The sequence below is a fragment of the Miscanthus floridulus genome, chromosome 7 (genome assembly GCF_019320115.1).
Source record: "Miscanthus floridulus cultivar M001 chromosome 7, ASM1932011v1, whole genome shotgun sequence".
In the NCBI taxonomy this organism is placed as follows: Eukaryota; Viridiplantae; Streptophyta; class Magnoliopsida; order Poales; family Poaceae; genus Miscanthus; species Miscanthus floridulus.
Genome location: NC_089586.1, coordinates 128,177,465 through 128,192,992, shown reverse-complemented (window position 1 = coordinate 128,192,992; position 15,528 = coordinate 128,177,465). Strand labels below are relative to the sequence as shown.

At 41.5% G+C, this 15,528-nt stretch overlaps 2 protein-coding genes and 1 pseudogene across 3 annotated transcripts; 1 reads left to right on the top strand and 2 right to left on the bottom strand.

Annotated features, from left to right (window-relative positions):
* The first annotated feature begins 576 nt into the window (after positions 1-576).
* On the top strand, positions 577-3,272 carry LOC136464725 (pentatricopeptide repeat-containing protein At5g27460-like). The gene is made up of 2 exons (XM_066463680.1): positions 577-916; positions 1,390-3,272. The coding sequence occupies exons 1-2, from the start codon at positions 593-595 to the stop codon at positions 2,644-2,646; spliced, it is 1,581 nt and encodes a 526-aa protein (XP_066319777.1). The 5' UTR covers positions 577-592; the 3' UTR covers positions 2,647-3,272.
* A 2,075-nt stretch (positions 3,273-5,347) lies between these two features.
* LOC136464723 (probable CCR4-associated factor 1 homolog 7) lies at positions 5,348-6,634 on the bottom strand (annotated as a pseudogene).
* A 4,274-nt stretch (positions 6,635-10,908) lies between these two features.
* LOC136464722 (diphosphomevalonate decarboxylase MVD2, peroxisomal-like) lies at positions 10,909-14,972 on the bottom strand. 2 transcript variants are annotated; one of them, XM_066463678.1, is made up of 11 exons: positions 14,848-14,972; positions 14,468-14,704; positions 14,015-14,213; positions 13,318-13,381; positions 13,115-13,178; positions 12,940-13,020; positions 12,671-12,757; positions 12,312-12,469; positions 12,174-12,222; positions 11,432-11,553; positions 10,909-11,337 (listed from the first exon to the last, which is right to left on the bottom strand). In XM_066463678.1, exons 2-11 carry the CDS (start codon positions 14,681-14,683, stop codon positions 11,115-11,117), a joined length of 1,263 nt encoding a protein of 420 aa, XP_066319775.1. In that variant the 5' UTR covers positions 14,684-14,704; positions 14,848-14,972; the 3' UTR covers positions 10,909-11,114. The 2 variants fall into 2 exon arrangements, with proteins under 2 accessions (XP_066319775.1, XP_066319776.1); XM_066463679.1 differs by having other exon boundaries at positions 14,468-14,701.
* Between the last annotated feature and the right edge of the window lie 556 nt (positions 14,973-15,528).

Genomic DNA, 15,528 nt, shown 5'->3' with positions numbered 1-15,528 from the left:
AGTGAGTTCAATATTTACATTAAATGATCGAGCTAGCTCTTGAGCCTTATTTACATCTTCCAAGTGGACGGTATGCCCCCTTTGTTTATGGGTTAGTGGATTAGAATGAAGGAGAGATTTAGTCTTGTAACGAAAAAGAAGAAGCTTTCAATAAACTTACCAATGACAGTTGTTAGACCTCTAGCATAAGAATCTACAGTAAGTATTATTATTTTTATCGGCAAACAAGGAGACAAGCACGCTGAGGCATTTCATCGAATGGCTGGAGGCAAGGAAGGGAACTGTGGCAGAATAAAGAGAGGGACACCGGACACGCGAGCAGCGCTGGAGAGAGGAGAGAGGAAGTATGGGAGTGGGCCGGACCTAGATGGGTTGATTCTAAAACGAGTCTCGGGCCAATTTGCGTGTTGTTAACACACTGGTGGCCTAAATGTAAACCGTTTGATCGAGTAATGACACGTTTTCAAAAGTTCAAAACAAATTGGGAGATTTGAATTTGACGCTCAGCTGCTGCCGAACCCAATGCCAACTCGACCTGACCGCCACACAAACCAAAATCCCACGAGTCCACGGCAAACCAGGCCCACGGGCGATGGCCGCTGCCGTGCCCTTGCGCCTCGCCGGCCTCCTCGGCCTCGGCCTCGCCTCCCGCACGCGACCAAACCCTAAGCCACACCTCTCCTGCGCCTTCTCCTCCTCGACCATCTCCGCGCCTCTCGCGGCCGACCGGGTCCGCGAGGACGAGAGTGGCCTCCTCTCGCGGCGCCTGCTCCGGCTCCGCTTCCGCTCGCCGCGCGGGGCCGCCGCGGCTGCCATCGAGAGATGGGCCCGGGAGCGCGTCCACATCTCGCAGCCGGAGCTCCGTCGCGCAATCGCGATGCTCCGGCGCGCGCGCCGCTACGAGCACGCCCTCGAGGTGAGTAGCGGAACTTTTGGGTTCTCCTGGCTCTGGTTTTTGTCGACGCACTGACTGTTACTGTATCATTTGAATTAAGGATCTAATCTAATAAAACGAACGAGGAATGGGAGTTCAGTGACACTATTGCTGCCCCTTTCTATAGACAATTGGAATTATTTTTGCATTCTTGGCCTTCGCATTGTCAGACTGCAAGTGTAGTCTGATCTGGAGTTTTTCTTCTGAGCTGATTGTTACATACAAGTGATAAATTCGATTTGTTATTTCTAATTTTTATTGCAAATCATGTGGTACTGATTCGTTAAAGAGTTGATAGCAAGGGGCACCTATTTCTTATGTTCGATCATGACCCTGAAGCTTGGGATACGAGGGGTTTAGCAGCTTGGCTGTTATGTTATTGACAGCATTGGTATAAGATATTCCGTAGCATATTAAAGGGTACACCGGCTAAACAAAGTTACATTGTGCTGCAGATTTTCTCTTGGATGGAATCATGCAACTCTCTTCAACTGTCGTCATGGGATCATGCAGCAAGACTGGACTTGATTGCTAAAGGTTACAGTACTTCTCAAGCTGAGGAATACTACAACAAGCTACAGAGCCCTGCTGCCAGACAAGCTGCATCGTTCCCTCTCCTCCACTGCTATGTTACAGAAAGAAATGTACAGAAGGCTGAATACTTCATGGCCCAGTTGCAGAGTCACGGGTTGCCTGTAGATCCTCACTCTTTCAATGAAATCATGAAACTCTATGTTGCAACCTGTCAGTATGAGAAGGTCCTTAGTGTTATTGACCTCATGAAACGGAACAACATTCCCAGAAATGTTCTCTCCTACAACCTTTGGATGAATGCTTGTGCTGAAGTCTCTGGTGTTGCCTCAGTACAATCAGTGTTCCAGGAGATGTTGAATGATGAGACGGTCGAGGTTGGTTGGAGCACATACTGCACACTAGCCAACATTTTCAGGAAGAATGGACTGAACACTAAAGCGCAAGCTTGCCTTAGGAAAGCTGAAACAAAACTGTCACCAACAGGGCGCTTAGGATACTCTTTTGTAATGACATGTTATGCGGCTCTGAATGACAGCGATGGAGTTATGAGATTGTGGGAGGCTAGCAAAAGTGTGCCAGGTAGAATCCCCACTGCAAACTACATGACTGCTATATTATGTTCAATAAAAGTTGGCGACATCAGCCAGGCCGAGTGGATCTTTGGAAGCTGGGAAGGAGGGTGCAGGAAGCATGATGTGCGGGTTTCAAATGTTCTTCTTGGTGCTTATGTGAGGAATAGGTGGATTGAAAAGGCTGAGAGGCTCCACCTCCACATGCTAGAGAAAGGAGCATGTCCAAATTACAAGACATGGGAGATATTGATGGAGGGTTATGTTCAGAGTAGGCAGATGGACAAAGCTGTGGGTTGCATGAAGAAAGGTTTCTCTCTGTTGAAGAGTTGCCATTGGAGACCTCCACTTGAACTGATGGAGGCCATTGGCAAACATTTCGAAGAGCAAGGAAATTTTGACGATGCATATCGATACATTAAGGTTCTCCAGAGGTTTAACTTGACAAGCTTGCCCCTGTATAAGTCATTGATTCGAGCATATATCAATGCTGACGTTGTGCCACCGAATATCCTTGAGATGATTGCAAAAGATCAGATTGATATGGACGAAGAAATGGACCGGTTGATCATACTTGCTGGCAAGATAGATATCACATGCAATGGATAGTCTTTAACTGGAACAGGCAATCACCAGTCAAATGATAAATATCATTCATTTGACTTTGTCAATTAGAGCTGCAAAGTGAAGAGCGGCAAGTTGAACCTGCAAATTACTAGATACAAAAAAAGGCGCTCCTGGAGACCCTGTTTGGTGTTCCTGCAGTCCTGCTAATCTGAACAACTCCATCTTGGGAATCTTACAGTGTATTTGTGTGGAACATGAAGGTATCAGTGTATCACCTGATGACCTGAACCAGCACAGAAGAATGCTTACAGCTTCTCAATGATCACCTGAACCTCTGGACTATCAGAATCTCATCGAACCTGAATCAACATTCCCTAGTCATTACCTGTAATTAGTGGTGCAACCAGTTTTATGATGCAAGCACATAGCTTTGCTTATTTGTTTCTCAAAATCACTATCCATGAAAAGCTGGTTTGCAGCCACGTAGCATCTGCGTGTAACATCTCTCTTATGAATTGTTCTGGGAGAATTTCCCACTGATCAATCTCCAAAAACGTGCTTCGGCAGTGGGTTTGAACAAAGTGAATTGCAAATTTGGTTTCATTCTCAGAAGTACTTTTGCATACAAATTTAGAGTTAGTGTGTAACTGGCAAAATAGATGAGCTAGAGAATGCAGCCTTTTGTTTTCGTTTTTCAGGTAATGTTATTTCGGAAATCAACTTTGATACCTTTTCATCTTTTATTATAGAGAGCTTAACATCGATACATTACTTGCTCAAGTCATTAATATAGGACATTTAGACAACCAAAACAATCTAAAGCTTGTTTATTTTATTTGTGCAACCGAAGCATCCTTCTTTTTTTGGTGGGGTGGGGTGGGGGGAGTTCAAAAGTTAGCACTCATGCCATTAGTGATGTATCCAGATAATTACATATTAACAGGTACCGGGAAACTATGTTTTGCAAATCCTAGGAAAAGTCAAAGTTCATGATAACCTTTAGGTGTGATGTATGGAGGTTTTATGAATCTGGTGTAAATACCAATCTTGCATAGTGCCAATTCAGGAGCCTCACTCTGCCTTATACAAGGGTGTCACTTGTAACCATTACAAGATCCAAGGGGATAATAAGCAGGCAAAAGGCAATGGCCAAGGTGAACAATATCAGCCGCATCAATAATAGATGATAATCAACATAAAGAGCAGGCTAAGCAAAAAAAATTAAAACGATCTAACCTTAACGACCACCAACCCTGGCCCAGATGCAGGCTAATTCAAACCGAACCTATTTTCTCAATGGAGATGGTATACTGGGATATGGAATCTTTAAGAGGCAGATGTAAAAGTAATCAGGCAAATGATCCAGACCATCTACCGGGATCAACAACAACACGAAACATGGACAAAATGAACAGGCCAAAGTACCAGGTGAAAAGGGAAGGCACAATCAATAAGTACCACAGCAATTGACAGTCAAATTCAAATATTCTAAAAGCAGGGGAAAAAAGACAAGCAGGATGCATCTGGCAATGAAATTGCCCTGAAAGTGCTCGAATGATCAGCACAAGATATACAACAACAGTAATAAAGATTAAAGAAAACGAATTGAATGCAATGCACATTTGTAAACTTGCATCAGCATCAATAAATATATCTCAATGGCTCAGGACATTTTTATTAGATACACCGTGTATCATGGAGAGAAGTGTCCAAGAAGAAAATAAGCCGCTGAATGTTCAGTGCATAGTTAGAAAGAATAATTCTAAAAACATATATAATACTCCCTCCGTTCTAAAATGTAGGTTAGTTTTTTCCTAAGACAAACTTCTCTAACTTTGACCAAGTATATACAAAAAACTATCAACACTTACAAATACAAAATAAATACACTATCAAGACATATTTTCATGGTGGATTTAACGTAACTAATTTTGATGTTGTAGATGGTGCATGTTTCTATACACTTGGTCAAAGTTATAGAAGTTTGACCTAGAACATAACTAAAACGACCTACATTTTGGAAGAATGAGGGCCAGAGAGGGGTTGTTAACTCTAAATTACTCAAATATTTCAACCTCAAACAATGCTACCTGTAATTGTCCTCATGCAAAGATACACTTACATAGACAGAAACTCCAACAGTCAATTGGAGCACTAGGCACTAGCATGAAGGTCAGATTCCATAAACAGATTCTACAAGGCCTTAGTAAAGAAAGAAAGAAACATGCTGTGCACAACTATCAAGTGAGAGCTTTCCAAGCTGCTGTTGGGAATTTTTACTGAAATATGTTAGCTCCATCTCATATCGGAAGAATACTGGAAAGTAGAAAGTGACTTGCATACACAATTACTGAAACCTAGAAGTTTTCAATCAAGAGGCATTCAGAATCCTATTTCTGGAAAAGTTGGCAGCTTTAAAATGAAATGGGTGATGTGCTTACTCTAAGGATAGATGATGGATTATGAAGTATTAGTCTCCTAAAGTATATTATAGCTTGTTTCATTATTGTGGGAACCTTAAGAGAGCCATCCTCAGGCATAGCCATGTGAATGTGGGTGGCATTTTCTCTTGTATAGCATCACCAAGTTTATGCTCACAAATGCTTAGATATTATAACGTAGTATTACACTATTACTCTTTCGAGACAATCAGCTGCTCATATAAAAAGGCATCATATATCAATTCTTTTACCATGAAGATAAAGAAATAAAGAAAATTAAATTAGACTATGGGTCGTACAAATTGTGGCAATGCAAGTATCATGGCTTAATTCTCAGAGGTCATCTTTTACTATTTTTAATCGAGTGTAGTATCTTGCTTGGAGAAAATAAAAATTGAGAACAAAAGCTGAAAGAGAAGAGAAATAGCTATTTCAATAATGAGCAACCAGAGAACACTACATCCCAAATACACCCAAATGAGTGAGACAGACTTAACCTACAGACTTATGTTTCAGTGAGCCCTCTTGCACACTTGTCACCCTTTCTGTCCTAAATCAATACATTCACAAAGCTAAAATTCAAAGAGAGTGATACCCCTCAATGTGCACTAACACCATTCTCTGCATTGAGCCCGTACAGGACACCTGCATATTTCTCTGTTGAGCCCGCGAAGAATGAATCCTTGAGCTTCCAGAATGCACAGGACGTGACCAGGCTATCGGACCCAGCCTGATGAGACTCCCCAACGCGCTCCACATCAAGTAGCTCAGCGAGCTTGTCCAGCCCGCCGTGCAGGCTGTTGCAGAACTTCATGAGATGCTTGATGTCATACACAGTCGGGAAATATATCTTCATAAGTTTAAAGAACCCGGTTTGTGTGTCTGGGAGGCTATTGCAGGTGAGAATCTTCAGTAGGTACCCGAAGTCGTATCCTGCGTGGAAGGTGACCCAGTATACGGAATCGTTGAGCACGACGCCAGAGGACATGAGGAGCTCGGCGAACCGTCGGGCATCGACGCCGCGCTCGGAGTTGATGCGGAAGTCGATGCCGCTGTGACGGAGCAAGTTCGATGGAGTCGGACGCGAAGATGTCGCGCGCGTCGTCGAACTCGCGGAAGTTGAACTGCCAGACGCAGCGGCGGCGGCCAGCACCGAGGGCCGGCAGCTCGCCGCCCGGCCCAGAGAAGGTGAGGCCGACCTGGATGAGGTGCAGCATGTCAACGTTGGCCTTGAGGGTGGCGTAGTTGTAGTCGGCGGGGGAGCGGAAGGCGCCGACGGGCCGGCAGACGATGCCCGGGAACTCCGTGTCCATCGCGACGAACGGGAACTCGTCGACGATGTCGCGGATCAGCGCGAACTCCTCCTCCAGGTTGTCCGCCCACACCTCCCGGATCTCCACCGACTCGTCGTCGGCCCCGTCTGGCTTTGGGATCACGGTTGCTGTGAGATCTGACATTGCCATGCCAAATTCCCGATCGAATCTCTCCTAGGGTTTGGTCCGATTGGGGAATTGGGCGAAAGGCTCGAGTAGGGGGCCGAAGCCTCTGGATTTTTAGAGGAGAGATAGGAGGGGGTAGGTGTGGTAGTCTAGACAGGAGACGATGCGGCAATACCTCTATCACATATCAACGGCTGAGATCACATCCACATGAAATGTGCAGCGGAGTCTTTTCTTTCTTTCTTGTGCTTGCAAATTCAAATTATGGGCGGTTTTGGATGGTATGCTGGCAAGCGCTGCCTGGCCAGACAAGCCATACCGGTGGTTATAGCCATCCCAAATCAGACATCTTGTCTCGCTGCGTGGCTTTACCTAGCCAATAGCCAAACAAGCCTGTATGTGTAAGTGTTGAACTGGACAAAAGAAGATGGTACATGTCTACATCTAAAATTAGAAGCGTTCCACCAGTTATAAACGTGATCAGTATTTGATTCTCCTTATACGATTTCATGCAACTACATAAGAGAAATGTTAATTACCATGATTTTTAAAATGTGCTAGTTGTGACTATTTTTAAGAACATGTTTTCAACATACGTTGGATGGTGAAAAATAACTAGTTTTGAGCAAGAAATAAAACTTTGCTATATGATATTTTTAACAGAAATACCTAAGTGTCACTCGAAATGAAGTTGAGTTGAAAACTATGTGTCATCTCATTGTCCTTTGTATAGGCTTTAGAAGTTAGTCTAATTGGTGGATACAAAATGTTAGAGAAAGAACAATGCACTTGGATTTTTAGAGAGGTGGGGTTAGTAGATGTGGTAGCATGACATGATGGCGCAACAATGTCTCTGTCATGTACCAATGACCGAGATCAATTTTCACACTAAATATGTTGCTATAAAACAACTTTTTTCCCTTCTTTACATGCAAATTCAAATTCTACGACCTACATAAAAAGTGGCGGTGCATGTTTAAACCGAAAACGGAAACCAATCTATCATAGAAAGAACATGTTGAGCTACTAGATATTATATAGTGCGCCTAATTAAAAAGAAAGCGTTGATTACCATGAACTTTTAAAATAGCTAGTTGTGACAATGTTTAGCTTTAGAGCATTTTTCCGTAGGTGTGGTAGCCAAGACATAAGACAATGCGACAATACCTCTATCACATATCAACGGTAGAGATCAACATCCACATCGAATATGCGGACGGCAGTCTTTTTCTTCCTTGCTTGCAAATTCAAATTATGTGCAAGTGTTGAACTGGCCAAAATAGTATGGTGCATGTCTACAGCTAAAATTAGAACCGATTCGCCGTTACAAACGTGATCAGTATTTAATTTTCCTCGTGATTTTAGGGCACCTACAAAAGATAAATGTTAATTACCATGATTTTTAAAATGTGCTAGTTGTGACTATTTTAAAGTCTAGAACATGTTTTCAATGTACGTTGGATGGTGGAAAATAACTAATTTGAGCAAGAAATAAAACTTTGACATGTGATATTTTTAACAGAAATATGACTAAGTATCACTCGAAATGGAGTTGAGTTGGAAACTATGTGTCATCTCATTGTCCTTTGTATAGATTCTAGCTGTTGGTATGATTGGTGAATTGTGCGAAATGTTGGAGAAAGAACAATGCACTTGGAATTTTAGAGAGGCGGGGTTAGTCAGATAGATGTGGTAGCATGACTGTGACGCTGCATCAATATCTTTGTCATGTACCAATGCCCAAGATCATTTTTCACACTAAATATGTTGTTATGAAACAACTTTTTTCTTCCTTACATGCAAATTCAAATCCTATGACCTACAATAAAAATTGGTTGTGCATGTTAAACCAAGAACGGAAACCAATCTATCATAGAATGAACATATTGAGCCACTAGATATTATCTAGCGCTCCTAATTAAAAAGAAAGCGTTGGTTACCATGAACTTTTAAAATAGCTAGTTGTGACAATGTTTAGTCGTAGAGCATTTTTTCTAGGTGCGGTAGCCAAGACATAAGATAGTGCGACAGTACCGATCTATCACATATCAACGGTAGAGATCAACATCCACATCAAATATGCGGCCAGAAGACTGTCTTTTCTTCCTTGCTTGCATATTCAAATTACGTGCATGTGTTAAACTGGCTAAAACAGTATGGTACATGTCTACAGATAAGATTAGAACTGATCAGTATTTAATTCTCCTCATGATTTTAGGGCACCTACAGAAGATAAATGTTAATTACCATGATTTTCAAAATGTGCTAGTTCACTATTTTTAAGTCTAGAACATGTTTTTAATGTACGTTGGATGGTGGAAAATAACTAATTTTGAGCAAGAAATAAAACTTTGACATGTGATATTTTTAGCGGAAATACGACTAAGTGTCACATGAAATGGAGTTGAGTTGGAAACTATGGGCCATCTCGTTGTCCTTTGCATAGATTCTAGAAGTTGATCTGATTGGTGAATTGTGCAAAATGTTCAAGAAAGAACAATGCACTTGGAATTTTAGAGAGGTGGGGTTAGTCACATAGATGTGGTAGCATGACATGACACTGCAGCAATATCTCTGTCATGTACCAATGACTGGGATCAATTTTCACACTAAATATGTTGTTATGAAACAACTTTTTTCTTCTTTATTACTTGCTAATTCAAATTCTATGACCTACAATAGAAAGTGACGGTGCATGTTTAAACCCAAAACGGAAACCTATCTATCATAGAATGAATATGTTGAGCCACTAGATATTATCTAGCGCGCCTAATTAAAAAGAAAGCATTGATTACCGTGAACTTTTAAAATAGCTAGTTGTGACAATGTTTAGTTGTAGAACACTCTCTGTAGGTGTGGTAGCCAAGACATAAGACAATGCAACAATACCATTATCACATATCAACGGTTGTACATCAAATATGCGGCCAGAAGGCAGTCTTTTCTTCCTTGATTGGAAATTCAAATTATGTGCAAGTGTTGAACTGGCTAAAACAGTATGGTGTATGTCTACAGCTAAAATTAGAACTGATATGTCGTTATAAACGTGATCGATATTTAATTATCATAGTGATTTTAGTGCACCTACAAAAGATAAATGTGAATTACCATGATTTTAAAAATGTGCTAGAGTTGACTATTTTTAAGTCTAGAACATGTTTTCAAGGTATGTTGGATGGTGGAAAATAACCAATTTTAAGACATGAAATGTAACTTTAGTTACATGATATTTTTAACAAAAATACGGCTTAGTGTAAATGGAAATTAAGTTGAGTTGGAAACTATGGGCCATCTTATTGTCTATTTTTGGTATTCTAGAGGTTGGTCCAATTGGTGAATAGGATGAGGGTAGAAAAAACAAAGCACTTGGAATTTTAGAGAGGTGAGGGTAGTGTAGTATCAAGGACGCGATGATGCAATAATACCTCAGAGGGCCATTGAAACATGGTTGTGTTAAAAACTATGTAGCATCTCATAATATTTTGCCAGGGTACATTTTATAATTTGTGCCTCTTGATAGGTGATGGGTGGATAGGTGTAGTAGCAAGAGATACACCGATGTGTCAGGCTGTTAGTAAGTCTACTACATGTCATTTGACGCCAAATGTAGGTTAGAAGAGAAATTTCTCTCTCTTTTGGCAAGCACCTCTATAAAAAAGCTCAAGCTTGACAAAATAAGATGGTACATATCTAAACCCCAAAAAGTAGTAGGAAACATGCTTGTCAATGAATGATAACAGTCAATCACCATTATGTATCCATCTAATGCGTAGAACTCACGGACCATACCCAAATGGACATTTAATGCATGGAACTCACGGACCATGCCCGAACAGAAGAAAAAATATTACATATACTACTATTTGCAACAAGAAATATAGGGGAAGTATACACTAATGGCATCTAGCTCCAATCCAAAGCCCCTCTAGATTTTTTTGAGCTAGGCGGTGACACATTGAAGTTATTTTGATGAATATATTGTTATTATTTTTTAATTAAAACTATGTATTTTAAACACTTTATTTATCATACAACTTCTAATTCTACAGGAGCTAGAGCTATATGTCATTAGTGTATACTTGAGCTATATTTCTGGTTGTAAATAGTAGTATATGTGCATGGTCCGTGAGCTCCACGCATTAAATGTCCGTTTGGGTATGGTCTACGATGCGTGCCATTCGGCGGGCGGGGGTGTGGTTTTTCATCCATTGCGAAAAGCAGCCGGACAAGACTTTTTTTTAAAAAAAAGAAACAGACAAACAAGTTATTCTCCGCTTCCTCTAAAAAAGTTATTCCCCGCTTGCGTCTCACCTAACGTGCTCAATTGCTTAAACAAATTACTTCAGCTACACACTAGACGAGGGAGGAAAACAAAAGGAGAGAACTTGTTCCACTATATTCTTTATTGAACAGCAACGAACACCAGCGCAAATGTATAATACATGACAAATATGTCTTACAAATTGGAGTACGATATGTCCAGTTCTCAGCACGAAACCAACCAATATGCAAGCTTAATGTATCTTCAGGAATCTGTTAGTCCATTTCCCGGCCTAGCAATCTAGCATTGCTTGTAGATAACATTTTCTTTAATCCCTGGCTTAAACCCTTATTTCAATCTAATCTGAAATTACACCCCTTTTGGAAGTCCGGTGACTGAATCGATCAATGCTTGACTTTCGTCGGCAATAACCTTTGGACCAGCCCCAAGCCTGCTGCAGATGAAGTAGCTAACATCACCCTCGAATTTCTGATCCGGTACCTTCATCTCTGGAGGTGCTGGAAGAGCTTCCACATCTTCCATGGAATGCACTCCAGCATCACCTAGAATCGATTTATCGCCAACCAAATAGCTGCAAGATCATGTTGATAAGATACATCTATAGAGCTCCTGAATACAGTCAGTGACAACAGATTTAATCATGAAAAAAAAAACATTAAACTCACCTGCTCAAATCCTTATCCTGTGGAGGGAAATAGTATAAGAGCTTCTGGAGGAGATGTGCTGCAGTTTTACGGTTTTGTGCGATTAGGACTGCGTTTGGCCCAGCATCGAAGGTGTAAGCTACCTGCCATTGGGCATTCTCAAACAGAGTTAGAGTTCTACTGTCCACACTTATAAATGATCTCACTATCACATCACAGTAACTGTGGTGTTGCAGAATGGGTAAAATGCACAACAGACACCACAATTAGTCCAAAGTGTGATTCAACATCAAAGGGCCAGGATGGAAAAATCTGCTTTTGGGTTTACTGGCTTAGGAATTTCCAATTTTAGATGACAACTTCATAGATATAACATCCAACAGAAGCTTTTATAAAAGGTGACCATCCAAAATATATATAAGGTGACCTTTTATATGTTCACACCTTATGATTTTGAGGATGACCATCCAAAATATAAAAGGTGACAAACTAAAAGAAGAAATGCAATTTGCGGCTATTTATACAAACATCTTAAGGATATTGCCAAGGTTCACTCTGAAGTTAATAATTCCATAAAGAGATGCAAGCCACATGTTTTGGCCAGTGCAGTTGATGGCTTGCTGTATCAAATCTTATTCAACGGTTTTGTCCTATTTGAGCAATATCCAACTAGGGTAGCACAACTGACAAACAGAACTAATTATAAGATAACAGTTTTTTTTTTAAATAAACGATAACAGATGTTCAAGAGCAATATAAATACCTGTGGGGTTCCTTCTGAGTGGTTCCATTTTTCAACAAGGCTAATTATCCTGTGGTTGATTGAGACCAGAAAAAAAAAATTCTTCAGATTACAGCATTAACATAAAACCCAAGCCAACACACTGCTAAAAGAATATACCGGTGTGACGTGTCATTCATGTAGAAGATGGGAGGGCTCGTGTCTAAGCATACAGCATGAAACTGGTTGCTATCTGCACAAGTTAATTTCGCAAAGGATTCAAAATCACGATTCTTGATAGCCTCCTCCATTTTCAACACCCGACTTGGCACTACTGTCTGAAACATATGGACAACCAGTGCAGTGCATGTTAATCACAGGAAAAGAAGTAATAGTCAGACCAACGTATCATATTGCAAAAAAACTGAGGATATTATAAGATTCCAAAATCGAAAGTAAATTGTGTTTTTTTTTAGAAATTTCTCAAAATAGTTAAAGCTCAAAACAATTCAAGTCCTCCAGAATGAAAAAACAGTCACCTGGGCCCTGTACTGCAAGAGGGGACTTGTTTCAACACTATCTCGCATCCCACTGGTGCTACTGGTTTCCTTCTGCTTTGAACTGACCTGATTCCACAAATGAACGTGTCAACAATTTATGACATCAGAAAGAGCACAATATGGGGGGAAGGCACAGGTATAAAAGTTTAAAACATTAAGAGAGTCCATATGTGAATCAGAATCAGTGAAGCCACAAGATGATGCGTACAACACATAGCAGGAGGTCATGCGGGACATAGTTCACGTACCACTGCAATAATAATTACAAGATCGTTCCAATGTGTTTCATCAGCAAGCTGCACGGCAATACTGTCGCTTCCATCATCTTTCTGCAAGCAATTAATCAGGCCCCACTCAGTCATTATTGAATAGGCCAGATATGCATTTAACCAGGGCTGTTTCTCGGTCATAACGATTACTCACTTCTCCCATACACCATTTCACAAAACCACCATATATACTACGGCATGCACTCCCAGATCCCTGCCTGAATGAAGTTGAGAAAAATATAAGTACGGATTTGCAAGACTCATGAGTTATTAGCACACAGATTGGCAAACTGAGTACAGTCCTTGCAGGATCTCAAGAATAAAAACAAAATGCTTTTATCAATAACAGGAACAGACCTTGCTATTGAAGAAAGTTCTCCATAATCTTCTTTCACATTCATCAGCTTTCCAAGGGTGAAAACTGCAGCAATATTCAATAACAAATGCTTATGTAGGTGATACATGATCTGAAAAAAATGCAGAAATCTTTATGGGGAACTTAGAAATTGTGAACCATTATTTAGTCTTGAATAGAACTACTGAATTTCATGTTATAAAAAAGGAACTGTGGTTTTCTACCAGGGAAGCATGCTGAATAGCTTTTGTAGTAACGGGGAAAGATACCAGGGACCAAAAATAGTAATACTCGAATAGTACTATTTTCCATGTTTTTTAGTGAATAGAGAGGGAGAAAACTTACATTCGCAATCTCCATCTGTTCCTAATTTTTTTTTCATGTTTTAATGTCGGTCACAGGAGAACAAGACGACAAAAGAAACTAGAAAAATACTCCATCTGTTTCTAATAAGTTATTTTGATGCATCTGCAGTAAAAATTTCCAACTTGGACTCCAAATTGATAAAAATAATCAGATTGGCCACATGGCAACAGCACTAGTAAAATTGCTGCAAATAGTTTTCCAGATGGTAGTTTTTGCTAATACAACTGACCAATAAATGGTCATTCATTGCAGGAATAGCCAGAGGTCATGACAACTTATAATTGAGAACGGAGGGAGACTATCAGATTATGATGATAGCAGAAGAGACTTTACCGAAACAGGCAAGGCCAGCAGCCGAAGAGGCCAAACCAGCAGCCGTGGGGAAGTTGTTGTACGAGGCTATGTGGACATGCAACTTCCCCCAGTCCTCTTTCTTGATCTTGACGCCCTTCTCCTCATCCTCGAAGTCACGAGCACGCTTTCTGATCTCTCTGAGGCAGCTCTGAAACCTTCCTCCTAACAGCGAGATCTCCTGCTCAATTATCCAAACCAAAAGCCAACGTAAGCAGGACGGCCATCTTTTCAAGTTTATACTATCTTTCGTCAAATCCAAGTCTTACAATACTAGAATTCTTTATCTGCCACTTAGTCAGCGTCCAGAGTGACACATAAAAAACTAAAGGTACATAGTGTTTTTTTCTTCTTCTTATGAACAGACCACTGAGCAGACGAAGCGGCGGCACAGACAAATTGGCGAGCAGAGGAGGGGCGGTGGCAATGACACACCTTGCCGTTGAGCCACATGCGGTCGGAGGGGAATGAGGGGCTGACGGCGACGGTGGTGGTGGCGGAGAGGTGGTCGGGGTCGAGCGTGACGCTGATGCTGTCATTGACGGGGAGGATGAGAGCCTCGTCCCGCTTCCCCCAGTACTTGATCACCGCAATGTTGGTCGGCGTCCGCCCCGTTGCCATGAGCACCCACTGCCCCTCCGTCACCGCCATTGGATCCCTCGCTTCGCTCTGCTGTACACCCGATATTTTTTTTTTGCCAAAAAAGTGAAGTTAGCAGGCATAATACATGCGTACGCTTACTGATTAGATCAGATCCGAATACAGTATAGCTTAAATTGGATTCGGGTGCTCAGTTTTGCTGTGGGCGGGCATACCTGGTGCGTTGGGTGCTCGTCGCTGGCAAAGGTCCGCCGAAGAACTGGCAGCAGGGAGTAGAGTGGCGGCGACGACCGAGTCGAGCTCTCGGTCTCGGGCAGGCGGAGAAGACGAGGCCGAACGGGAGAAGGGAAGAAAAAGGTAGCAAGCAGATGTGATGTAAACGCAGGAGAGCAATTCTTCCGTGGCTGTTGGGCCGATTTCTCTCCCTCTCTCCCTTTTTCTTTGCTGCGTGCACGTGCATGACTACGCTGGTTATGGGTCTCATGTTAAAATGGGCCCTTAAAGCCCGTGATGGGCACTGGACGTGCTCCGGCCCTCCGGACTTGAGTACTGCGGACGGGCTTCTTTACAAGGAATTACAAGCCAGGTACTAAACTTGTTTTTATATTACTTTGATTCTGATACCAATTCACCCCCTTATACGATCCATAAATAGCTCTAATTTATACGGGCTGCTCAATCATCAGTCGTCCCTATAAATAATCCACATATAAAACAGCTGCAGCACCTTCTTCCTCCTCGGGTCACTCACTCAAACCCGTAAAAGAAAGGTGAGGAGGCTTTGGGCACCTCCCAAAAATTGCTCTACTAAGGGGATAAGGTTTTGGTCTCAAGTCCTTTGATGAAGAGGTTGTAGAAGGTAAGAAAATATTATTCTATATTTTTTGAAGTTTTAA

What these genes read in the sequence shown, in the direction of transcription:
- LOC136464725 (XM_066463680.1), top strand. Translation starts at nt 593, where the DNA reads ATGGCCGCTGCCGTGCCCTTGCGCCTCGCCGGCCTCCTCGGCCTCGGC. An exon ending in GCTACGAGCACGCCCTCGAG is followed by an intron (nt 917 to 1,389) that starts GTGAGTAGCGGA and finishes ATTGTGCTGCAG; the next exon opens with ATTTTCTCTTGGATGGAATC.
- LOC136464722 (XM_066463678.1), bottom strand. Translation starts at nt 14,683, where the DNA reads ATGGCGGTGACGGAGGGGCAGTGGGTGCTCATGGCAACGGGGCGGACG. An exon ending in TGAAATGGTGTATGGGAGAA is followed by an intron (nt 13,021 to 13,114) that starts GTGAGTAATCGT and finishes AATTGCTTGCAG; the next exon opens with AAAGATGATGGAAGCGACAG. An exon ending in ATGAATGACACGTCACACCG is followed by an intron (nt 12,223 to 12,311) that starts GTATATTCTTTT and finishes AATCAACCACAG; the next exon opens with GATAATTAGCCTTGTTGAAA.